This window comes from Haliotis rubra, unplaced genomic scaffold, assembly GCF_003918875.1.
Source record: "Haliotis rubra isolate DU_JTF1 unplaced genomic scaffold, ASM391887v1 Scf45, whole genome shotgun sequence".
Lineage (NCBI taxonomy): Eukaryota > Metazoa > Mollusca > Gastropoda > Lepetellida > Haliotidae > Haliotis > Haliotis rubra.
This window is the reverse complement of record NW_025767135.1, coordinates 1,775,719-1,803,051: the sequence shown is the minus strand read 5'-3', so window position 1 is coordinate 1,803,051 and position 27,333 is coordinate 1,775,719. Positions and strand designations below refer to the sequence as shown.

The following is a 27,333-nucleotide window of genomic DNA, read 5'->3' as shown; positions in this document are numbered from 1 at the left end:
AAGGAATGCAAGGCTCATAAAAAAGTATTGCAGGATGTTTGAAAAGAAATCTGCTAGTAAATTAACCATAAATATTTTACAGGGTTAGAAATCTCTTTGAAAAGTCTACTAGCCATGAGGACTAGTGACTCTCACCAAACTACTAGTCCTCACACAATTTTGGTAGACCTCAAATTTCAATCTTTAATAAACCAAAACATTAATTTGACTTAGTCAAGCAGTATTGGCAGAGGTGTGGTATCATAACAAACAAACACACAATATGTTTTGGCATAGTTTAATTCAGTCATGACAGATGGATATGATCATATTATTCAAATAACACAACTACAACGTAAATAAGTTAATTTTTAATGAAAAGGCAAGCTTACACATTTATAATGTCCAGATAAACCACGAAGGAAGCAAACAATGCAGCCGTTTTTTTCCATTTGTAACATGTCATAATTATCCCCTTACGTTTTTCTTTTCTATTTTTCATGTTTACGCAATCGGAAAGCTATTATAAAGAGATTTCTCAAATAATATGTATGGTCGTCTATTTCCCGATACCATTGGCTTTCCGCTCAGTAATGTGATACAACAGTGGGAAATACCTCCGTTTTCGAAGCTTTGTATAAACATCACTTGAGGCGATTCGTTTGATGGCAGGTATCGTTCAAAAGCTCTGAACATCAACAATATCACTGTACCCTTGCCAAGAGTATTTTCACAGTTGTAAGAAGCGATTTTATTGGATAAAGATTGGTTTCTAATGACGCTTTTCTGTCACAGTCTGCTACGAGGATCGTGATCACACACGTGACCTAAGGCAGCCAATCATATTACAGCAATGGATACCATCCTCGTAAACGATAACTTTTAGATTCAGACGGAAGTTTTGGGTAAATTCATGCTATTCTGAACGTGTTACGCACAAGATCACTACCTATACGTATATTCTGGACCTTAGTGGACGTATCGTGCTAGGTTATGACCTGTGACAAAAATGCTTCATGCATATATTTAGCATTAAACATCGTGTCCGAGCACGAAGTTCGAGGCGACGACAGCCGATTTACATTACACGATCGCACAATAAAGATGGCAATAGTAAGTTATAATGTAGGTTTGACAACTTTTATGAGTACTGTTATTGAATATATTCTTCAGTTTATTCAATTTGTTTAATTATCATCTCAAAACATCGTTACTTTGCTCCAACTTTGATGTGGACCCGTTGCCGAAGCATGTGTCCGAGAATTGTTTTTTTCCAATAACATTGCGAAAAATAGCTTATAATTTTAATTTTGTCGATAATATATGGTCATTTGAAATGTAAGTGTTTTCAGACATTGTGAAAAGTGATAGATTTAATTAATGAATCATATGTTAGTTTGGTTCCCAAAGTTATATATCATTTTGATGCAACTACTGCCTGGTAGCCCGGCGGACTAGTACTGTTAGATGTTTTGGTAGTCCTCCGGGAGATTTACTAGCCTCGGGCTAGCGGACTAGCATAGATTTCAAACCCTGTTTTATGGAAATTGAATAACATTTGTCCCAAGCCTTATTATCTCTATATGAAAGGCAACATTTACTCACTCACTCTTCCTTCTAATAGTGAAAGAAACAAAGGTTTTGGTCTTTTAGACAACTACCACTTTGGTAAAACCCAAAAGCATAGGTATGAAATGGGCAAGATCATAGGATTCTGTCATGTCCAAGGGACACAACTCTGTATAGAGATTTGAGGTTCCTCAGATAACACCAGAGACACCTGTTCCCCCAAAGAGTATATGGAGTTTTTGATACTGGTGACACTATAGAATGTTAATATGTCATAAACATCTAGGCTTTAGGACGATGAAATGTTAATAGGAAGATAACCTACAAATACAGTAATTGGATCCTTGGGATTTTGGTAACACGAACTGGGACAATAATATTTACAACAACATTTTATAAGTTTTTAATTTTTTTACAGGGCATTCATGTCCTTGCAAATTAATGAATCAACAGTGTTTAATGAAACCAATGAAGGTTTGTTGCTGTCAGATCCTGGCCATTACACGGGAGTGGATCACTCACCTGCATCTTAACTGCAATGATGATTGAGGTGAGGTCATTCTCCAGGGCTCTGTGGACCACCAGGCGGGTTAACGTCAAACTGCACATTCTGGAAACAAGAGAGATCGGGTTACCAAAGATATGGATCTTATATGTGATAAATATCTTTATGTGTTAGCATCGATTGAGCTCCTGCAACAGGTCACGAAATGATAGAGGTCATGATACACAGATATCACGATAGAGGGGGAATGATATTGTCATGATAACCTTAGATTTGAGTCTACATTATCCTGGGAAAATCAACCATGCTATGACAAGATCCCCTGGCTTCATCCATGATATTGAAAACCAGTGATTATGCTGGTATGGGAAGTCACAGACCTGCCTTTACAATGGCACTGAGTAAGGTTTCATGCAGCTTTTAGTAATATTCCAGCAATATCATGTTGGCGGTCACCAGATACTAGTGAGTGAGTTTAGTTTTACACCTCACTCAGTAATATTCCAGCTATATGGCGGCGGTCTGTAAATAATCGAGTCTGGACCAGACAATCCAGTGATAAACAGCATGAGCATCGATCTGCACAATTGGGAACCGATGACATGTGTCAACCAAGTCAGCAAGCCTGATCGATCCCATTAGTCGCCTCAGGGGTGGAAATAACCCATTGCCCAACGTCCGAGTCCAGTGTTTTTTTCTGTCGGGCAAGCAAATATGTATATCACACTGTACCGGTGTCCAGTTGACTTTCCAATGTTAATTATGTTGTTTATTTAAAAAAATCAACAAGAAAATGGCCGGTACAGTGGAAAAATTATCAGGGCAAGTGATTTTACATGTGCCACTGTTCCGGAGTACACTAGCAATTTTAAAGTTATTTCCATCCCTGCGCCTCTTATGACAAGCATGGGTTACTGAGGATCAATATTATAACCCAGACCTTCACGGGCCGTCTCCAGAAATGCACTTCACACACTGTACCCCAATGGAAAATCGAACTAGGTCTTCAGTGTGACAGGCTTATGCTTTAACCAATAGGCTACCCCACTGTCCTGAGTTTACAGTGTCATGAGTTTACAATGTACAGGTTTCCAATTAAGGAACATATTTGCCTTGTATTAAACTTAGGCTCACATGAAACCTGCTTGTACCACACAACACCAACTTGCACCCCCAGGTCCCATAGATCTCGACATGGATACGCCTCAAATATCAGAAGTACCATCCACTGATAATCCTTATATCAACACATGTACCAGTAGGTTACACATACTGTAGTTTGTGGTACAGACTTATCATGCTTATCTAAATTGTTTAGAATGGTTTGCATGATTTTGCCAACAGTTTACTCATATATATTTTTGCAGGTGCATGTATTTGGCTGTAATTCACACTGAATGGTTCAGTGGAAAAGTTAGACTAACAACTAGTCTCTGAAATCAACATATTTTACAGAAAAAAAGCTCATAGTAAAAAAAATGAAACATAATGAAAAGGAGCCCTGCTGTGGAAATCTAGACTTGCCACATTTTCTAGACTTGCATGGGCTTTCTTGGATATATTTGCTTCAGGGTCTGTATAACAGACTATAGAAAAGTGGAATCAGTTTCACAGCCTGGAACCACAATGCTACACCCACTCTAGCAATCATAGTGATGTTGAGTTTGAGTTATTACACGAAACTTAAACAAAACCTTAGCTTTAGTTGTTTCGTATTTGAAAAAATACGAAACTAATATAATCACTCTTACTGTTTTTGTGGCGGAAGTAATGGTGCATGACAGATGCCCACAGCAGAAATGTACTCAGGTGAAGAGAAAAGCCAAAATATTAAACAGGCGAGTTCACTGTGTGATGAAAAGGAGTTAACATTTATATTTTAAATGTATTTTGTATTGCATTATGAGTACAATAAGGTAGGTTTCTTTAAACAAACTAGCTGGAGATGATGAACATATTTTTGGGGATATCGTTTTAGGAACATGAAGAATAAGACCACAATTTCATAAAAATATCCCAACACATATTCACAATAACAAATTTCTCATTAAGAGAAACTACATTAATTGTATGAAAATTTGCTCCAACTGTGAACCACTTCAAAATGAAAGCCTGGCAATTTTATGATACAGAAAAAAACAATACACAGTTCAGATGTGGCACTACTGAATAGAGACTATGATTAATTCATGTTTTATCTGGTGATCTCTTTCCACATTTAAAAAAACCCAACCAAATGAATATTTAAAAACATAATGACAAAAGGTTACCTGACGTCTGACATGCTACAGGACAGTTAGCATGGAAAGCATTCCAAAATATAATTCGTCATGGTTGCTCCAGTTGTTTTGTATTCATAGATTCCATAGAAAATAACACATCATGCTTTGTTGGGAATAAAGAATAAAAATAAATCACAGTCATACTGTATTAATCATTTAACCACCAGCCCACATGTGACCACATATGACAGTAAGTCAAGTATACGGAAGCTCTCAGTTTAGGTATGACATAATATCAGCTGCAAAGCCTAAAGCAGCTCCACATCACTCCCAGGTCATCGAGTGTTTGAAAGAAGGAAGTCCTTATCTCAAATCAAAGCTCTTAAGTCAGATGTTTTTTCACTTTTTCAGTTTGTTGCAAAATATCTGATTAAAGCAAGATTAAAACATCTTCATTCCAAACTCATCACAAAATCTCTGTAATCAATACCAGCAATGTGCTTCATTATGGTACAGAAGTATTTGCCTGCAAAGCCCACATCCAAACATGATCCTGCTAAGTTTGGTTGATGATGAAACTATTAAGGGAAGCATTGATGGCCCTGTAGTATAACATCCTGCAAGTGCTGTGCAGAGTTGCTTCCCTTAGGAATGCCAGAATCCTGTAATTGTGGGTTGAAATTTTGGTTCATCCCAATTATGTTTCTAGGTTTGTCAGAAAATTGTTGGTATGGCCATATGGTTCGCCATATGGTAAACAACTAAGAGTTTTGGGCTTTCCTAAGCGACTCCAACACTAAGTAATTGTAGTAAGTTTATTTTGCCAAAAATTCAGACTTTATTTGAGAAATGTCCATATTAAAAACTATTTTGAGATGGTGAACATTATTTATGATATTCAAGTTTTTTTTATCAATATTTCATTGAATGTTTTTTTCAATATAACCAATCACATGTCAATCCCGTTTCCATGTTTACATTTTGATAAAACACGCCAGTCCAACATGCTTAAACACATGCTTCATGTTGTTCAAGTACTTCAAATCCACACCAATGAAATTTTAAGGGTCAGCACCTAAAAATAGGTAATCCAAACATCAACCTTTTTTCAATGTCTTTCAACATTCAGATAACGTTTTGACATTGTGACTGAATTATTGGGTCAGTGCATGCAGCTGCTATTTCTCTAACAACTTATTTTGACAAGACCTTCATCTTGAACTACAGGAAAGTAGCATACTAGAAATTAACGTATGTTGAACATGATAAATACACAACTGGAAATAAAACAATCTGGCGCCGAAAATCTTATTGTGCAAATCAATAACTGCATCAGGTACTAAAAACCCATGAAGTTTCAGCAAGTTCTTAGGAATTTCAATCAAATCTTCCTTAGAATTGCAATCTCATATTGTCAACGGAAAGAAACAATGTCTGTAAATTATATTTTCTGTGTAAAACGTAAAACATTCAAATGCTTTAAGAACTGTCATCAGCCTTATCACGCAGTCATCGGAAACACGACATGTACAAACTGTTTCCATGGCGATCAATCATGTTAAGTTTTGTCAGGTGGAATTCCACATATATCATCATAATATCAATGACAAGATTATCAAGAATGAATCGAAGAATTATTGTTCCCTATGGTAACTAACAAGTAAAATTAATTTCCTGACACATGAGGAAAAAGTGGAAAAGCCTGGTGACCTGCTGATTTTAAAAGCAAGCTCGTACACAGAAACATGATTATTTTTTCAGTGACCTCCGCTGCTGATAAACAGACGTCTGCCCTGAACCTGGTGCATCAGTGTGTTCAGCCCAGACAGCTCAGTCTTGAAACCAAGTCAGTTGTTTCCCAATTGCTGTCGTGATTGACAGTCTGTGAGGAAAATAGTTAGCAAAAAAGGTCATATCAATCCAGCCAGAAGCACGAGCTACTTGATCGACTTACAGGAGAAACTGCTGTCTGAAAACTCAGGTGTATTGCCAAAGTCATGACATAATGGCCCAGCCGGCGTACGTTAGTGAAGTTAAAATATTTCGTATTCTGCTGTTCAGGTAACAAATTCTCAGTGATTCAGCATGCATGGATCCCCTGAGGGAAATTGAATAGGTTTCCTGGGAATCTAATTTGTAATCTAATTTGTCAAGTACCGAAAAGTTTCCTGATACACTTTCAAAGAAGTTTTACTAATTACACTTGTGTGTGAGTGAGGGAGCATGCTTCTAGCAATATTCTAGCAACATCACGATGGGGGACACAAGAAATGGGCTTCACACATTGTACCCATGTGGGGAATTGAATCCGGATCTTCGGCGTGACGAAATTACACTTGTTAAATGATATACTGTCATCATTTAACGAAATGGGATTATATTTTTTCTCTCAAAAATGTCAATTTAACGTCATATATCCTATCACTTGTGACATTAAGAAAATGTTAGAATCTAAAACATACAATATGCAGAAAAAAACAACAGTTTGGTGACGATAACACAGAAAGAGGTATCATTCAGATTAATATCACACAGCATAGCACATCAATGCTTCAGTGTGTAACTGATGGTTACGATAGCAAAATTCAAAACATCCTTGTCATGACCACAATGTTAAAACCTAAAACTTTAAGATTAAGATTTGATGTAATTCCTTCATTGAAATACCACTCAAGAAGATCTCAGTGACCTGGAACGCATCTTAATTCTGAATACTGCGACAGTGAAGCATTCATCAGTGAGCAAATCATGTACTGAGAATGGCATTGTTGATTTTAAATCCATGTTATCCGGTTCATTTAAAATTAGCGATATAAAAAGGCTAGAGAACAGCAGGTACAAACCTGTTCTTATTTTGCTCTCACTCATGTAACTATCAGATTACTATTGTATAACTATTGTATTCAGCTGTTCTATGTTACCATGTACGGTTTGTGCTATGTTGTCGAATTTTGCCACCATTTCTCCATGTAATATTAGACAATAAATATCTTATCTTGTCACCGTCAGACCTATCTCAGTATAATCTGCCAATAATCAGGTCTGGGTTAGACAGCTAAGCATTATTTTCTGTTGATTTTGATGTTGATTCCAAGTTAGCTGAGCTGCATACTAGTGGTTTAAATTGCAGACTGGGTCAACAGCATGGGTCAACAGCATGGTCAAGTATCGTGTCATTGGCATAGGACGACTTATTCAGTCAGGCCCAACAACATTCTCATTAGCCGGCTCTTACAACAAGCATGGGGTACTGGTGACCAGAAGCCCTGCCTAGGAATGCACACAGGAGTGACCTTGACAAATGTACTGTTGATTGGTGACAGAAGGTGAATCTGAATGACAAGAGTTATTTTCAAACACATAAGGCAAGGAAACAAATGACAATGAAGTTTACTCAACACAACATCCTTAAGTTGTCACAAAACCTTTTCAACACCCAGTATTGACTAAATAACTTCTTAACGACCCAATAATAGATCCCAACATCAGGGCTATTTACAAACTAGGGCATGTGGTGATGGGTTTGCACAAACATTTTTGATAAAAATTTGAGGCATTTTCTGGTGAGCACAATTTTTACTGCCATTTGCGGGGTCATTCTGTGGTAGAACTGAATCATTATGTTCATATAGTAAGTTTAGCTGAATGCTACACTGAACAGCATTTCAGTTATATCAGAGCTTGTCAGGTCGATGTTGAAGAAAAGCCTGAGTTGATGAAGGCCTCAGATGTTACTGCTTAAGTAAAAATGTGTATGATTATGGTGTTGACAAACCATGAAACATAATCAGATTCAAACCCACCATCACTCATTTTTGACATGTCTAAGGGACATAACTCTTCACTGGAATTCTGGTGCCCTCAACAAGTGGGCCACTTTCTAGGAAGCTCAAGACAAGGAATGATGCTTTGATAATTTCTTTTACAAATTTACTGATACTTTAGTAACAGTTTAATAGCTTTGCCCTCTGACAATGCTATTCTATTCCTGGCTCCAACTGCGAGTCCTACTGACCAAATAACTCTTTGACTCAAGATATAGTTTGGAAATGTTGCCCATTAGAAAGAACTGGGATCAGGTAACTCGTGGCTTTACCTTGCTACTGAAATCATGTCTGATCTATTACTGACTTAACCTCACAGCTTTCACACCAGCGTGTTTAGTCAGGGTGTCTGGACTGTCTCCAGTATTGCTGAGTCAGCAGTGTCCAATACCATCGTCAACACAGTCTCAGACTTAAGCCTCAAGTCCAAAGAATGAACCTTGTGAAATTTATGTCAATCTAGTAAACTCTGTCAATAAAAGTCCATGGGTTCACACTAAAATTTACCAAATCAATGCCAATTAGAAGACAGTTTGACAATGTACACATAAAAACTGAGTGGTGGCACATGGTCTTTGGTACTGCACAGGTCTCAGAGCAGAAGTAGTTAAGCAATGGTCTGTTCCATAGGAGTAATTGGATTGGTGACAATAGTTTTACAGCTTCATTCATTCCCCTATGTGCTATTTCCTCAGGTATGTGACTTTGAATGAAATATGCATCTATTAAATATACCCAGCAGTATGTGAGTGAGTTTGGTTTTAGGCCACTGTAAGTAATGGGCAGCAATATCACGACAGGGGGACACTTAAAATGGCTTAAAACATTCTACCAATGTAGGGAATCAAACCTGGATCTTCAACGTGACAAGCAAACGCTTTAACCACTAGGCTACCCTACCATCCCAAAACCAGCAGTGACTTGGTTTCTGGTAGGATGAGATATTTATGTGACTATTATTCTTCGAGCACCTAACAGGCAGTTTGGGATGTATTCTCTGAATGAAAATTAAGTGCACATTGATCAACTGAACTTGAAGGTGGTGCTTTGTGTGCTGACTTTGATATTTAGCATGTTATAAAAATCCACATTATCATCACCATTAACAGTGAGAGAGTTGAGTTTTACGCCGCACTCAGCAATATTCCAGCTATATGGCGGTGGTCCATAAATATTCGAGTCTGGACCAGACAATCCAGTGATCAACAGCATGAGCATCGATTTGCGCAATTTACCGATGATCACCATTAACAAAAGCTCACACGGTTACAACAATATCGACACTGTCATTGCCAACTCCAAATATATAAGACTTTAAACACATTCTGGATTGAGTGAGAGAGTTTGGTTAACCTTTCATCAGTATTTCAATTATATGTGCTGTAGAAATGCACTGTTATTATTCTTATATCCCATTCCCCCAGCTTGTTGTGGGAAGAAAGGAAAAAGTGATGCATATCTTGAATCTTTGCGGGGCGGTGGAGTAACCTAGTGGATAAAACATTTGTTCAGGATGCCGAAGGACCGGGTTCGATTCCCCACATGGGTACAATGTGTGATGCCCATTTCTGGTATCCCCCACTGTGATGTTGCTGGAATATTGCTAAAAGCATTGTAAAACCATACTCACTCACTCTTAGATGTTTACCTTCAGTGAAACCCACAAACAGAGTTATCCTGCCAAATCTAGAAACGTCATCAAAGCGAACCCGGATTTAAACCAACAAACAGCAAATTCCAGCACATCACACACCTGGGCCACCTGTCTCAATGGATATTAAGCAGAGATGCCAACCCCAAAGTGTTGCAATAGCAACAAATAGTAGTTCTAGGATCAGAATTAGTAGTTTGACCACAAAATTTGTAGTCAACTAAATACTTAAAATCATGATGAATTCTGAGCAAGATAATATGACACTAACAGGAGGGAAGGTCACGTGGTTAAAGCATTCCAATAGGATCATAATTTTCCGCCGGTACACAATAAGCGGGTCAAATCGCAAAGGTATTTCTGATAGACAATTTCGATAAAATTACGTTTGTTATTTGCAATAATTCCAGTTCAAATTTGATGAATGGAAGGTAAGTGAAGTCCGAAAATGTATTTAATCGATGAAATTATATGTTTTTGTCGATATATCAGAATTTTAATGAATTTTTTTTCCAAATGTCGTAGAATTTCTAATGCAATCGTATCGCCGTCGTTGGAGGCTAAAATTCGTAGCGACTATCATGAAATCATAGAGGCTGGCATCTCTGTATTAAGTAACGTGGCACAACTCAGTCTTTCTCTGGCTTCACATAAAAAGAATCATTCATATGCTGTAGCCATTGCAACAGCTCTTACTAGAATGAAAGACATTATATGAGACTAAAGCTCTGTACGGCAGCTGAAGATGAGACTGTTCTAACATACCAATTCCAGAGACCCATGAGCAATAAATTGAGACAAAAGCTATTACTACTCCTTCTCACATCCACACAAGAAGGATACTATTTCCAGGAAAACTATTTCTATCTATTGCAATGACATACAACCCATTACAAACTGACTGGAGGAATAAAGTAATTGTCCTTCTGCATGATCAATCCTATTCATTTCACTATGTGTCCACAAGCACACATACAGATCTTCCTGTTGCCACAGATTCGTATTTCATATTTAGTTAATACACCGTTCAAACAGACCCTTCATAAAAGGGTTAGCCAGGTAGTGCTTTCTCATAGAGTCCCTGAAACAAAGTATGTTTAAACTCCCATGCTTTAACAAGTCTAAAATTCCTTTTTCGCAGAGTGCCGGATGGTTTGAGAGTTTACTTGTCATGGTGAAGACTTGGGTTTGATTCCTCACAAGGGTACACAATGTGTGAAGCCCATTTCTGGTGTCCGCTTTCTGTGGTATTGTTGGAATATTGCTAAAAGTGGCACAAAACATACTCTCTCATTTACTCACTACAATTCTTCAACTGAAGAGTTCAGTTGTATTTTTCTATTACCATAGTTACACATATAGTGATGATGTCATGCAAACAAATCTTTCAATTCTTTTAATGTTAATCTTGGTTTAATGTTGGTTTGAGCAATATCACCACAACCAACATGAAGAGAATGAGGTTCAACATTGCACCTTGAGTGGAATCGAACTTGGGTATTCATCATCCATTCAACATGATAACAAATGGGCTTCTCTACCACTGACATAATAAAACTGTTGCTGATATGAAATTTTCATCATATCATTGTGGCAATTTCAAAATTACAGAGAATATTATCCTTCATTTGGCACTTTGCTTTTATGCCAAACTGTAACTGTTGTATTGACTCTCTAAGAAACGCGTAACCCGTGAAGATCCGGGATAGTATTGGTCTTTAGTAACCCATGCTTGTCGTAAAAGTTGACCAATGGGATTGGTCGTCAGGCTCGCTGACTTGGTTGACTTGCTACTGGTACATGTGTTGATATAAGGATTATCAAGGATGGTACTTCTGATATTTGAGGCGTATCCATGTCGAGATTTATGGGACCTGGGGGTGCAAGTTGGTGTTGTGTGGTACAAGCAGGTTTCATGTGAGCCTAAGTATAATACAAGGCAATATGTTCCTTAATTGGAAACCTGTACATTGTGAGGTGAGGTGAAATTGGGTTTAACGTCGTGCTTGAGAATATTTCGCTCATATTACAACGTGCATGCTTGTGTATGTGTATGTGCGGCTGCTTGTACTAGCCCAGACTGAAGCTGGTTTTATAGTGCTAGCCCATTGAGATACCATGCCGCAGTGAAGCATGAATACCCCACTCAGACACATTATACTGACTCCGAGCCGACCAGTCCTTGTTCTACCCATTAATGCCGAGCGCCAGGCAGGCACCAACAAGTACCATATTTTAACGTCTCCGGGCGGACGTTCTAACCACTACACCACGGAGGCGGTCCTGTACATTGTAAACTCATGACACTGTAACCTATTGGTTAAAGCGTAAGCCTGTCACACTGAAGACCTAGTTTGAATTTCCATTGGGGTAGTGTGTGAAGTGCATTTCTGGCGATGGCCCGGGTAGTTCCGGGTTAGAATATTGATCTTCAGTAACCCACGCTTGTCGTAAGAGGCGTTTAACGGGATTGGGTGGTCAGGCTCGCTGACTTGGTTGACATATGTCAACATATCCCAATTGCATAGATCGATACTCATGCTGTTGATCACTGGATTGTCTGGTCCAGACTCGATTATTTACAGACCGACGCGATATAGCTGGAATATTGCTGAGTGCAGTTTTAACCAACCAACCAACCAACCAACCAACCAACCACCCAACCAACTCTTGATGACAATCTAACCATACAGTGATTCAGTACTTACAATCAGGCCATGACATTTACCTATTTGTTCTTTGACCTAGATGAGCTAAAATCGTATGAGGAAACAGATACATTTATGACCAAACACAGGAAAAGCACACAGTCAAAATGTAAATATTGTCGTAATCACGTATCACATGAACTCTCACGGAATCTTTATTTCGGGACTTTGTGGATCCATAAAGTCACAGCCTTCAATTATCAGACCCCACCAAGGACATGGGAACAAATTACTCCCTGACTCCAAACAATATCTCATCAACAACATAGTTCATGTACATGATGTTGTATGGCGTCCAACGAGTTCCTATTATACAGACTTTCCACCATGGCCAGCAATCAGTAGTGACCAGTCATGACCAAATCTCTTCAATTGGGCAAATAGCAGGCCTTCTGAACAGGTGCCCTCACCACTCCAAGTACTCCCGACTAATCAAATGTGAGATGTGATTTGACACCTTTCAGCAAAGGGTTTCCTCGACAACTGCTTGTGTTAGTCCAATTGATCAAGTCTTCCACTGCTCATCCAGAATCACTCCTCACACTCATTACATCTCCCTAAAGACTGCTGTTAGTAAATGAGTGGTATGGGACTGATTCACACTGTCCCATCTCAATGAAACTCGGTATGGGACTGATTCACCCAGTCCCATCTCAATGAAGACCGCAATACCATACTTTTCTCCCTCCTACCCCATGGGATATACGGTATTTGATGGTTTATGCATCATCGAGAGTGACAAAATTGAGTTGTAAGGAAACTATCACAGCAAAGGATGTGAATCCTTGTCTTGTCTATTGTTGAATCAGTCGTGTGGATGATACATTTTAACACTCACTTGGTGAAATATATCATTCTCCTGTTGAAAGTTTTAGATACACTCTCTTTGTTTGAGGTTAAGAATAACAGTGATGGGTTCCTTGTCACAGACCTAGTGTTAAAAGTTTAAGCAGGACCCAAGATTCTTATACATGCACTATTGCAGCCAACTTCTGTGAGTGAACAGTCCAGGACTGCCATTATCTTCAAAATATTATTTTGGTTGGTTGGTTTGTTGTTTAACCCCACACTCAGCAATATTCCAGTTATATGGCAGAGGTCTGTAAATAATCGAATCTTGACCAGACAATCCAGTAATCAACAGCATGAGCATCGATCTACACAATTGGGATACGGTGACATGTGTCAACCAAGTCAGCAAGCCTGACCACCGTATCCTCATACAACAAGCATGGGTTGCTAAAGACCAATTCTATCTTGGATCTTCATAGGTATTCAAAAATTGAATATGTAGGGTTTGAAATACAGAACACGTGAAAGAGGTCCTTGCTATCATTTGGATTTTGGAAGTTTCTAGATCAAAATACTACAACATAAATCCTCTTAAGTCCCCAAGATCACTCTTATTTCCTTTCAATATGCACAGTAGACTACATTTAAAATAAGGATACAATTCTTTTCTTTCTGTGATTTATATAAATTTTAGAAAAGAATATAAGATTTGCTTCCCTTTTGTTACAGACATGGACGTGTCATAAGTAAAAACTTGGTATTAATCATAGTATTTTAACATTTTACATTTGATATTACACTTTCACAGTCCAGTACAGAATTTAGTAATCCCAAACCTAACATATGTTGCATTTGGCCACTTTCTAAAACTCATAATGTATTCATAGCTTTCAGCCATTGGAGCTGTGCCAATTTACACTTGTCAGAGAGACATATAAAGTATGTGATCTGGTATAGCAGTTGTCAGACTTCCACTTTTGAGGTTGTTGATTTAGTGTGCTGGCGACTCAATGCCTCACTCTCAATCCCAGGTAGGACTCAAAACAAGAAAGTACTATAATCTGTGCTTTACTCACTAAGTGTAATCCAAAAAATAACGTTACATTTGACCACTTTCTAAATGCCATTGTGTATTCATATAGTATCATAATTCACAGATTCATATTGTTAGTGACATTAAATCAATTTGGCTCTATTAACATTTTACTTTTTTTCTGGTGAAGAAAATAAAAATCTGAATGCTCTATATTCTTTGTTTTATTGTTCTCATTTCAGTTTTTGGAAGCTGACAGATTTGTAAAACAAGTTGTGAAAAACAATTTGGCCTTACCAAACAGTGAGTGAGTGAGTTGGGTTTTACGCCGCTTTTAGCAATATTCCAGCAATATCACGGCGGGGGACACCAGAAATGCACTTCACACATTGCACCCATGTGGGGAATCGAACCAGGGTCTTTGGCGTGATGAGCTGAACGCTTTAACCACTAGGCTACCCCACCGACCCCTTACCAAACAGGAAGTTCAACTAGTGAAGACAAACAGTAACAGCTGTTGATACAATATGGTGATTTCCACATACATACTAGTTCAACAGGAACATAGTTCCTAACAGGAACAGACATCAAATCCATTAAATATGGTTCCTGCCACTACATACCCCATGCTGTCAGTAATGAGGACAAAAGACTATGTTGGAACAGACTGGTCTCATTTAAATGATAATTCCTTAATCTATGAACTAACCTAATTCTGAAAGTAATATTTTTCCATGGGCAAGTGTATTTATCCCAGTTCTAGCCTTCATGACACGCTGAGCTTCCATGCCGATTCCCTGACTTCCTGAGTTTTGGTTTTACGCGCTTTTAGCAATAACTCTGAATCCCCCTACTGCCTCCATGAACTGTTGGCGTTCCTATATGGAACACTGTTCAAGGTTAATGCAATCTGACAACCACGTGATCAGAATACAGCACAGCTCCAATATTCACAAACTGTTCTATTTGTAATAATTGTATTTAGATTTCAATTCATTTTCAGCATTTTCTGATTTCAGACAGATGTAGCAGTGGCTTAGCATGCAGACTGAGAGATGTTTTGTACAGTGGTTTACAGTTTCTGCCATAAACATGCCCTGAGCAATTGGACAAACTGACAATTTGAGGCAGGTATTAAAGCCATGCAAGAGTTAAATTTGTTGTCATAGATCAGTTGCCATAAAATAAACTTGGTTCAAACACTGATGTGCTCAACTGTTGTGTTGAACTCTGTAACTTAGAAAAGACAAAATGGATAGTCACATGAACTTTTTTATTTGGTATAACACACTTATAAGAATAAGACAGGTGAGGAAGTTCGTCAGAGCCAAGGGACCATGGAGTGCCTGTTAAATATCTGTCACACTCTTCAGGGGGTCAAACATAATGAAAGAATGAAGCTATAATAAACTGAAGTTGTTACGCTTCACCTCAGACAACATCACATAGTACACACCATATCATCGAAACCAACATGTATTCTAGCACGACAATGTGTGATACTCGATTCTGATTGGCTGAGAGCTCATCAAAACCGTACTTAAATGACAGTTTAAGGACCGCTAATTAAAGTGACCGATTCACCGCGTATGAATACAACGAACTCGTTGACCCTATTGTATGTAAACAAACATGTCGGACATCGGCAATTTCTATCTCGACAGCATCTTTGGTGTTTTTTAAGTAAAAAGCGAATGGTTTGAAGAAGTAAAAAGCCAACGCGTTCGGTTTTTAAATTACATTTAGCGGTCTTAAATCAACGATAAAGGACCGCAAAATTGAAAACAGAGTAGCTTTATCTTCTAAATAAACACACATGCAGTAAGCTTCACGACAAGAATGATACTGGATGTACATTTCAGCACTGTGTGACAAAACCACTGGCACACATGATAGTGAAGTGAACATGCACATGTATGATATCAGCACTACCCTGTGTGTTCCTAGACGATGACAAGGTCTCCTGTTCTCTTTACATGGACTAAAGGAGGATGACCTTAAGATAGTGATGTACCCCACTTCCTACAACTGTGGGGGTGATTAGTCCACAAACGTTCGTAATGTTACTACCTGTCGTAACTCTATAGTTTATCATATCATAATAGGCTTACAAATGCCATAGCGCTACAAACATTTTATGGATTGGGCCCTGAAATGTATAGTTTTCAGAACTTTCCACTCAGAGATTAGTTGAAACTGAAACATGGATAATTTGTTGTTTGGTCGACATTCTAAAAGTCGGTCAGTAAGAAATATAGCATACAACTTAATGGATAACAACTACTTGTTAATTGCATAGAACGATGTTTTAGTGTAGTTTCTGATACTGTTTTCAAGCTAAATAAACAAGTTGTTATCCATAAAGTTGTACCCTTTATTATTGACTCACCAAATTCTAGAATGCCAATAAAAACAATTGGTAAGAAGCCTACATGGAGACATGGTAATCGACACCAACAACCTCAACCAACTTTTAGCTTGAAAAGAAGAATCTACAAACGTCACCATCAAATTGTTTGATGGGCATTCTAGAAGTTGGTGACTCAAAAATGAAACATACAACTTTATGGATGACAACTTCTTATTTATTGCATAGAGCAACGTTTCGATGTAGATTCTTACATCGTTATCAAGCTAAAAGTCACTCTATCAGTGTTCACGAATAGTGCCTGACCCTCTGACAAATCCTGCAGATTCGCCAATGGTCCGATAGAAGTGCACAACCTGCTGGCCCCAGTGTCTGACTGTATATTTCACAATGACTTTGACTGAAGTTGTTATATGTGACATGTGACACTTGTTTGCTGTTTATAAATCATATGTTTGTTAATAATTTCAATGTCAATTACAAGAAATGTTAAATCTGTAATGTGTGTTTTATTTTATTCTATGGGTCCTGTGAAGTTTCAATGGGTCAGACAGACATCTGAAACTTACAGGACCCAATGTCCAGTTACTTTGAAACACCATTCGTGAACACTGCTCTATGCAATATAAATAAGAAGTTGTTATCCATAAAGTCATTCCTTAATGGGGATAATTTTGCGTATCTGATATTTCCTAATTTTGGTCGGAAAATGGTGTGATTTCATTCCAAAGAAATACACGCTGCTTAAATTCAGGAGCTTGCAGTCTCCATTCATCCATTATGTTACATTCTGTAATGATAAATACCCTTGACCTATTTGCTACCATAGATTTGTCTCCAGCCTGAAAATAGACATCAATTGAAATCTATCTCACAAGCCAGGCAAATTCTGTGCTAAGTTAATCACTGAGAAATGAAGCTACTGTCACTTGTGAAACAAAGCTTTGGTGGAGAATACATCAGGGTTCCTGCTATGATGGAATGGAGATATAATATCATCAAGGATGACAATCTGCAGCATAAGAGTACCAGCTTATTACATGTAGGTAGTTACTAGTGAGTAGGTCCGTGCAATATAACCAGTTTACCGGTTCAGACATGAAAAACGATAATGATTCGATACGATAAAACCGGTTTTTGACTTGCGTAACATTCTGAAATCTTCAGATATTGCCTTGTTTCATTTGTGCCAAATATTATTCACATTTTTATTTTATCATGATTAAAAGTTGTTATTAAAGCTTAATCAAGCATAGTGATTTTGTTGTGTTTTTGCTCTATAAATCAAGCAGTAACTCGATTATAAGTAGTTTTTTTTGTTTAAAAATACTTCATGCAATATATTGCAATACATGCTTTCGTATCGCAATATGAATATTCTCTGCAATACCCACCCCCACTAGTGAGTGGTGCTTACATCCCCCATCAGCAGTTTTACAGCTATCCAATTGTTGTTGTATAAATTTGATCAAAAACAATTTCAAACTAATCAAGAATTTTTCAACCATTATTGTTGAACTTGATACTGTTGACATTTTGTTTCCTAATCCATAAGATAAGTCAGTAAAATATATTTGGTTGTTTGGAACTACAGTTGTAAACCAAACCAAAAATGTCCAGCCCAGTCTGGTAAGCTGTGGCAGTTTGTGTATTCTCAAAACTGTACAAAAACCTTAAGGACCACAGAAATCGCCTTAAAATGTTAAACAAAAAGACAAAGTCATCATACCCCCTGCAATGGAAAAATACTCTTCATGAATATGTCAACTAGTTATGACTATGTGCAATGTTTGGCGTGTATATAGTGAGTGAGTGAGTGAGTGAGTGAGTGAGTGAGTGAGTGAGTGAGTGAGTGAGTGAGTGAGTGAGTGAGTGAGTGAGTGAGTGAGTGAGTGTAGTGTTACACCACACTCAGCAATATACCAGCTATATAGTGGCATTCTGTACACAATCGAATCTGGACCAGACAATCCAGTGATCAACAGCATGAACATCGATCTACGCAATTGTGATACAATGATATGTGTCAACCAAATCAGTGACTATATTGCAAAGTGGAAAGAGAATATTGAAAGGTTTTAAAGTTCTGCACCGGACAAGGCAAATGTGCACAGATGCACGCAAGGAGATGCATGCACGGACGGATGGAGGGAGTCCATGTTAATACCCATGCAAAACGCATTGTGGGGATAACAATGTCAGCATGAAGTGGTAATTATTATTACCAAGTACCATTTCTGTTTCATGTATCAGGACACCATTCTAAAATTTGAATCTGTTAAATATGTGTGGCTATAAGTACCTATTTACTAGATACACACATAGCACCTGGACTGACATTCCCAATGTGACAGAATGCTATAAGGTGAGTCTTCACTTAGTGATCCATGTAAGCAATGACAGACAGCAGGACTTATGTCAACCAATAAAACCTCCTTGAAATAGTGATGTGACCATATGATTCATGTTATTGTATGTGTTTACACCGCTGCGTTTGTTCAGCCCTACTTATACACAAACTACTGCTGATCTCGCAGCTCTGTTGGGTGTGCTACAGTAACATACACAATACGATATCATGTAGAGTGTACACAGACCGATCCCATTATAGGTAACTGGTTATCTATTGACTTCCTTCAATGGTGGAGGCCTGGCATAGTCTGTGAGAGGAGGCTATTACTGAATCACCAGCCACAATCCCTAGAGTGAGTCACGGCCGATACAGGTGACTGCATCTGCATAGTTGTGATACTGGGGGAATTCCACGGATACATAGGTCACGCCTTACACTCCAACATTCTGTAACCATGTTCACGCCTGTATCTTCCTCTGCATGCTTACATCACACTGTACTTAGTGACTGCATGTTTGGATCACGACACTTTTCAGGAATCTCAGTTCCTAAGCCTGCTATTTCATGTTGTTTTATTTTCTTTCATTGAATTAATATTTTGTTGATTGCTGTTTTACCTGACTGTTTAGATTTGTGATTTTACATTTTATTATTTTGGGTCTGTTGTGGTGAATCTTATAGTTACTAAACAACGAGAGTCACCCGTACCCTGGAGGTGACCCTCAATCATGTAACAGGGACTTTCAGCCAATAAAAACATTGAAATTAAAAAGAAAATTAAAAAAAATTATGGACTGCCTTAAAAGATTTATGTCATCAGTTGTAACTTTACTTCACTTATAGTAGGGTTTTTAGAAACTCTGAAATTGTATGATCTCTAGCAGTAATGAGCCCTGGTCTCATTCTTATTTGCACTATGTATATTTCAGTCGTGAGTCATAGGCTTTCATTTACTATAGACATTCAGGCAACTTCTCTTTCTTAAGACACAGCAATGTCGCAATTTACATGTAATTTACAGTAAAACTGCGGTGCATAAATGTATGTGATTTTTTGGCATTCAATTATCATTTGTCAATCATTTATCATTTTTATCTTGAGAAAACAAATTCAAATATTCATGATCAATTTTCAAAATTAGCATTGATAGACAAGGGTCTTCATTGTCATGTCTTAAAAACATTTTTTTATGTATTCATGAATTTCGAAAGTCTTAAAAAGCACTGAAGTGAGGTCTTTTCAATAAGGTCATAAAATGACTTCAAGAGATAAATATTGCTGTTTTTCCCTAAACCATGTGATCATACTTCTGATATATCTACTTCAAACTGTACACAAGCATCTGAAGCGTTACACAGTTTTGTTTTTTTTGCGTTTAATGCCGCACTCTTGTATGATGGCGGTCTGTAAATTCCTTAGTCTGGACATCATGTATACAATTTGTAGTATCCATTAATGCTGAGCGCCAGGCAGGGACCAACAAGTACACTATTTTAACGTCTTTCTGTATGACGCGGTCGGGGATCGAACCCGCGACCTTCCGCTCTCCGGGCGGACGCTCTAACCACTACACCACGGAGGCCGTCATGTATACAATTATGATATCATGACATGCATGATGCAAACCCACAAGTCTGACCTCCTGATACTGTTACTACCTTCTATCTAGCGACAAGCATGGGTAGTTGAACACCAACTGTAACCCAGATCATCCTGGAGAGAGAGTGAGTGAGTGAATGAGTATGGTTTTATGCCGCTTTTAGTAATATTCTGGGACACCAGAATTGAGCTTCACATATTCTACCCATGTGGGGAATCGAACCCGGGTCTTCAGCGTGACTAGCAAACACTTTAACCATTAGGCTACCCTACCGCCCCCATCCTGTAGAAAGAGATACACCCAGCGATGAATGCTGGTAATGAAGCCTCAATGTTCTCCAGCTGCATGTTTGGCAGTGATCCCTGACTGTAAACTCTTGCTGTTTTCTAGTCATCAGAGTTTAAATATTTAGGAACGCAGCGGCCACCAAGTAACCTCAAGCAAAACAAAGCAATCCACGTATCAACACCCAGTGTGGATTCTCCACGGATTACAGGGGAGAACTCTGGGTAATATCCAGAGGCCAGCACCGTAATTCCAGCCCAGCACATTGCTTCAATTTACTTATTCCCAAATCTAATCAATCTCTCTCTGACCACAGAACCACAGAAAGGTGCGTCCTCCTCCTGAATGGAGTCGCCAGGAGCCACTTCTATTGATTACCAAACCACGAGCAATTTACTTTTTCCATCTTCTATAAACTCTGGTAAGGTATGATCTAAATGTCATGGGAAGTATTACAGCATATAGTTTGTCTTACCATGCCGGTTGGCATGTCTGTACAAACATTCTCAAGACCGCGAGCTTTTCCTAATGGCAAAGTCTAAGTAGTCTAACTAACAGCATTTTCAGTTGTTTTTTTCTCCAGACAAGTGAAAATCTCACTGAGTTGGCCTGAGATCATTCTCCGAACAAAATACAAATGGCAGTTCACATTAGAATCTCGGCAGGGGTTGAGAAGGCGAAGGGAAGTATGTGACATTACGTTAGTCGTGATACTAGAAACTCCTGTATTCACCAATGTTCACTTTCTAAAACAGTCATCAAACTTGGTTTCAAACGTCAGAAAAATGATATCATTTCTAGGCTGTTGTATCTTTGAAACAGAACACCTCTGGGTTTTTTTGTGCTGTAATTTTGAAATCTAAAACAGTAATATATACCTTCTGAAGATGTCATCTTTGTTCAAAGATATTATCTTTATCACTAATATTATCAATCAATCAATCAATCAATGAGAGAGAGAGAAAGAGAGAGAGAGAGAGAGAGAGAGAGAAAGAGAGAAAAGAGAAGAGAGAGAAAAGAAAGAAAGAGAGAGAGAGAAGAGAGAGAGAGAGAGAGAGAGAGAGAGAGAGAGAGAGAGAGAGAGGCATAATAAATAGAAGAAGGCAGCTCAATAAAGCAGCTCTTGAATACAAAGTTGCCTATCTGTATGCATGAGGAACCTGTGACCACAAACTGGACAATTGCTCCAGAGGAAATCAACAATCGTGCAGGGCCACTTGGGATAAAGTGGTAACCGTGCCTGTCAAGAAGCATACTGTCTGAAGTGTTAGCTGACAGTGGTAACAAGACAGAGGGATATGCAGCCCCACAGGCAGCTTCTTCCCCTGCAGTTCTGCACAGCCAGGATGAAGCTGTAACAGCCAGCACTTCCACCACTGGGAGGTAACCACCTGTCAGATGTAAAATAAACATCACGCCTCTCAACATCAACAACTCTGTGAGGTATTTTGTGTCCAGGTATACATATTCTAAATCAGTCTCATAAAACCACTTCATCTTGAAAAACTGAACCTTTACTGTATTTATAGTCTGTCTCACAGTCCCTGAACCACATTATTTTCCTTTCTGACCAGCCCTCCCTACAATGCTTAAGTCCTATATGAAGCAAGTCTAGATTTCCTCAGGCACTGAATCTCCCATCTCACTGGGGCTCCTTTTCAATTAAAATGTTGTTTTTTTTGGGTTTTTTTGTTATCAAAATTATATATATATATTGTGAGACTAAGCATTAGTCTAAATGTATTTCTGTATATATGTTCGAGGGGGCATGTGTGGCCCAGTTGTCAAAGGTGCTGCAATTTATAGAGAAGAGTTGTGTCCCTTGGGCATGCAGAAACCAGATTGTGGGTTCGAATCCCTGTTACTCCTATGTTTCTAGGTTTGTCTGAACCATGCCCATGATCATTGGTTGTTTCTGTAACACTTTCGTGACGAGACATGTTATGAAGAAACTTGATCTAAGCCAATGGGTGCACAGGGGTAAAGATTCCCCAATGATGCAAGCTTATTGGAAAGTGTATGTAGACCATTAATCTGTCAATCAGGAAATGAAATTCCAAAACATCCTTAAACATGTTAAAATATCTGGATGTGTGATTAGTGTACATGCTGAATGCTGGTGAAGATGTTTCTTTTGTAAGCCAGGTGTGTTCACAATTTCCGTTCATTAGGAAACCACAAATCTTGAAGCCTCAAACATACCTTGAACCTTATCTTATTCTATTTATATTCATCTTTGGAAAAAAATAATAAATAAATATAAATTTAAAAAATAAATAAATTCATCTTTGGTCTGTCATGTCAAGTTGAATATTTCATAATCCAAGCATTTTTAAATATATTTTGATATTGTTTTTAAAACTGACAAGCTGGAATATAACTTGAAAGTCAAAAATCTGGTATTTGATATGAATGTCAGTAGAACTGTAAACTGGTGATGGCAGAAGCATATATTTAGCTCAAGAAGCATGAACCACAATATATAAAGATATTCAACATGCTAAATGTTAACCCGGTGTCTCCCACTATCACTTTATCAGAAGTAGACTCATGCTTGTCTTCAGAAAAACTATAATTTTGAAGGAAACAAACAATTCCATTTGAATTGAAAAGAAGCCCCAGTGAAATGGGAGATTGTGGACTTTGCTTTGTTTAGGTTATAGCATTACAGCAAGGTGAAGGCTGAAGGGAAAATATGTGTATGGTTGAGGTGAGGTGAGGTGAAATTGGGTTTAACGTCGTGCTTGAGAATATTTCGCTCATATGACGACGTACATGCGTGTGTATGTGTATGTGCTGCCTGCTTGTACTAGCCCAGACTGAAGCTGGTTTTATAGTGCTAGCTCACTGAGATACCATGCCGCAGTGAAGCATGAATACCCCACTCAGACACAGTATACTGACTCCGAGCCGACCAGTCCTTGTTGTACCCAATAATGCCGAACGCCAGGCAAGGACCAACAAGTACCATATTTTAACGTCTTTTGGTATGACGCGGTCGGGGATCGAACCCGCGACCTTCCGCACTCCGGGCGGACGCTCTAACCACTACACCACGGAGGCGGTCTGTATGGTTGAGGGTCTGTGGGAGAGACAATGATAGAAGCTGACCTGTTGATCAGGTTGACTGTAGTACAGTCAGTCTCTTCATCAGTGGTGGACTGATCTCCATGAGACAATAACAGTGTCAAGGGTTGCTCTGACTAATGTACACCTGATTGAGATCATACGGTCCACTTGTTCTGTACATACATGAGTGGTGGTACATGAGGGTCTGGCCTTCTGTGCATCCGGTTATACATACTATCATTGAGGATAGATGGGGCACTGATCAGGTCACATATATCAGCAAAGGGGGTAATGGTCTTGCAATAGCACGCCAGAGGTCATATATTTTGTCATACAGGATACTGGTAGGCCTAGGAGATAGCACTGATCAGATCAGGTATATCATCATAGAGGATACTGGTAGCTCTGGGAGAGTGCACGATCAGGGCATGTATATCTATCATCATAGACCTAGAGATGGATACGGGTAGGCCTAGGAGATAGCACTGATCAGGTCAGGTATATCATCATAGAAGATACTGGTAGGCCTAGGAGATAGCATTGATGAGGTCAGGTATATCATCATAGAGGATACTGGTAGGCCTAGGAGATAGCATTGATGAGGTCAGGTATATCATCATAGAGGATACTGGTAGCTCTGGGAGAGTGCACTGATCAGGTCAGGTATATCATCATAGAAGATACTGGCAGCTCTGGGAGATAGCACTGATCAGGTCAGGTACATCATCATAGAGGATACTGGCAGCTCTGGGAGAGTGCACTGATCAGGTCAGGTATATCATCATAGAGGATACTGGCAGCTCTGGGAGATAGCACTGATCAGGTCAGGTATATCATCATAGAGGATACTGGTAGCTCTGGGAGAGTGCACTATCAGGTCATGTATATCATCATAGAGGATACGGGTAGGCCTAGGAGATAGCACTGATCAGGTCAGGTATATCGTCTTAGCTGATACTCATTTCTAAAACTAAGAGACCCTCCCTCAGACTCTCTTTTATGACACACATGAAATATTAATTATCAGATAAACATTAAGCTGACATGGATAATAAAAACCGTCAGCTATGTGCTTTCAGAAAGACTAAAGTTGGACAAGAAAGTAATAAAACAACTAAGAATACTTTCCTTGATGAATTCTTTATAATCTGTTCAAGTGCCCAGACAATTATGATCACAATAACTGATCATATTTTGTACCTGAATGTCAGGATTTCATATCACTATAGATAAAAGGCTAGAATCTGTTGTGGCATCAGAGACTGACTATGGGAACATGAGAGAATAAAGCAGGAGTTAACTATTTTGGAAAGTATATGTTATCAAGGAATTACTTTTTCTAATTAACAGGATTAAGGGTGCAAAAACAGACTTCTGTTAATCAGCAATAACAGAAAATTAAGTTTGATACAAACTGTTTCAAATACCGTGAGTGAGTGAGTGAGTGAGTTTAGCTTTACGCCGCACTCAGCAATATTCCAGCTATATGCCAGCGGTGTGTAAATAATCGAATCTGAACCAGACAATCCAGTGATAAAACAGCATGAACATTGATCTGCGCAATTGGTTGTTGTTTAAACAGTTTATCGCCACTCAGCAGTATTCCAGCTGCATGGTGGCGGTCTTTTAACAATGGAAGCTGGACCAGACCAGTGATCAACAGCATGAGCAACGATCTGCGCAATTGAGATACGAGGACGTGTCAACCAAGTCAGCGAGCCTGACCACCTGATCCTGTTAGTTGCCTCTTACGACAAGCATGGGTTACTGAAGATCAATTTTAACCCGGTGTAGCAGGCCATTTCTTCCCCGGTCTAAACTTTCCCCTGGGAGGTTTTGTCCTAGGATATTCTTACCCTGGGGAAAGTTTGGGCTTGGCTAAAGTAAACTGAAGCTGGTTTTATAGTGCTGGCCCACTGAGATACCATGCCACAGTGAAGCAGAAACACCCCACTCAGACACATTATACTGACTCCGAGCCGACCAGTCCATGTTGTACCCATTAATGCCGAGCGCCAGGCAGGGACCAACAAGTACCATATTTTAACGTCTTTTGGTATGATGCGGACGGGGATCGAACCCGCGACCTTCCGCAAAACAAAGTATTTGCAATGCCAGTGAATAATATATCTTGGCCTCGGTTACACAAACAACCTGATAGTCATGTTAGACTCAAGCATACTGGTAATCAAAAAAGTAACCACTGCGTTTGAATCAATGTGGTACACAATAATTACACAAACTGGAAGATCAGCAAGTCCAGGATCATGACCTGATTGTGTGCAACATTTCATGAAATACCAATCAACCACTGTGATAATGAACAATCAGTCTGGAGACAGAACGTGAAAGTTTAATAAGGCTGTAGTGTGTTGTCACACGATCTGATGAAGCATGTCTAGATTCTCTTCTCGTAATGGTTGTCATTAAGGTTGTAACGATTCACTCGCATATTCGGTGAATTGAACCGTAGCCCTTCATGAATTCAATTCGTTATTCGTGGTCACCAGAACCGAATATTAACGATTTTTTTAAGGGAGCATGTTTTACTTGAACCCTTATGTCCTTTCCAAAGTGACATTATGGGAGTCGACTGAACAGAATAGATGATAGAAGTGGGCCACCTGTGAACAGGTCTCCATCAGGTTACCATCAAATACAGTCATATCATATGAATTAATCCTAATGTTTGATCATCAGCCAATACCAAGGTTTTACCTTGACTCTGATCATTAGTTTTAAGGGTCCTTGCAGGAAATACCAGCGGCCTGTGAAGTAACAGTGTAGAGAACTCTATGTTTTTATAATTTCTTTTGAGCCTGGAATGAATCATTGAACATGCAGATTGATGGATGAAATGATGCAGGTAACTGCTCTGAAAGAAACAACCAAACACTTAGCAAAGTCATAGATGTATTGTGGGTACAGTGGATAATATTGTGCTTCCCTTTGGACGCAGTAAAATTTTGTTGGCCTCCATTCTCTATATTTGTGTGTCATGTAAAACCCTGCAATTCTATTCCAGGACGAACTCAGGCTACTATCCCTTTGGACACAGTAAAAAGTTTTGGCCTCCATTCTCTACATTTCTGTGTCACGTAAAACCCTGCAATTGTATTCCAGGACAAACTCAGGCGACTATCCTAACACGCACGCACGCACCGCGCCGCGCCGCGACGACGCGCGCGCATGCGCCGAAACACACGCGCACGCACACCCCAGTAGGTCATGACAGCTTGTGTCATACCTCATGATTTATATATCATACTCACTGTGAGAAAACAAAACAAAACAAAAACCTCAAACTCATAAAACCCAAAGAAATGTTCCTTTCATCATGCTCAGTGGCCTATTTCTCCATATCTGATGAGATTG

The 27,333-nt window shown here is 38.9% G+C and overlaps 1 protein-coding gene across 1 annotated transcript in view; it reads right to left on the bottom strand.

Annotated features, from left to right (window-relative positions):
• The window catches only part of LOC124289799 (phosphofurin acidic cluster sorting protein 2-like), a 146,450-nt gene that overhangs the window by 98,956 nt on the left and 20,161 nt on the right, over nt 1-27,333 (bottom strand). The window contains exon 2 of the mRNA XM_046726466.1: nt 2,071-2,158. Coding sequence (XP_046582422.1) covers nt 2,071-2,158 — 88 coding nt within the window. The remainder of the gene's footprint in view (nt 1-2,070; nt 2,159-27,333) is intronic.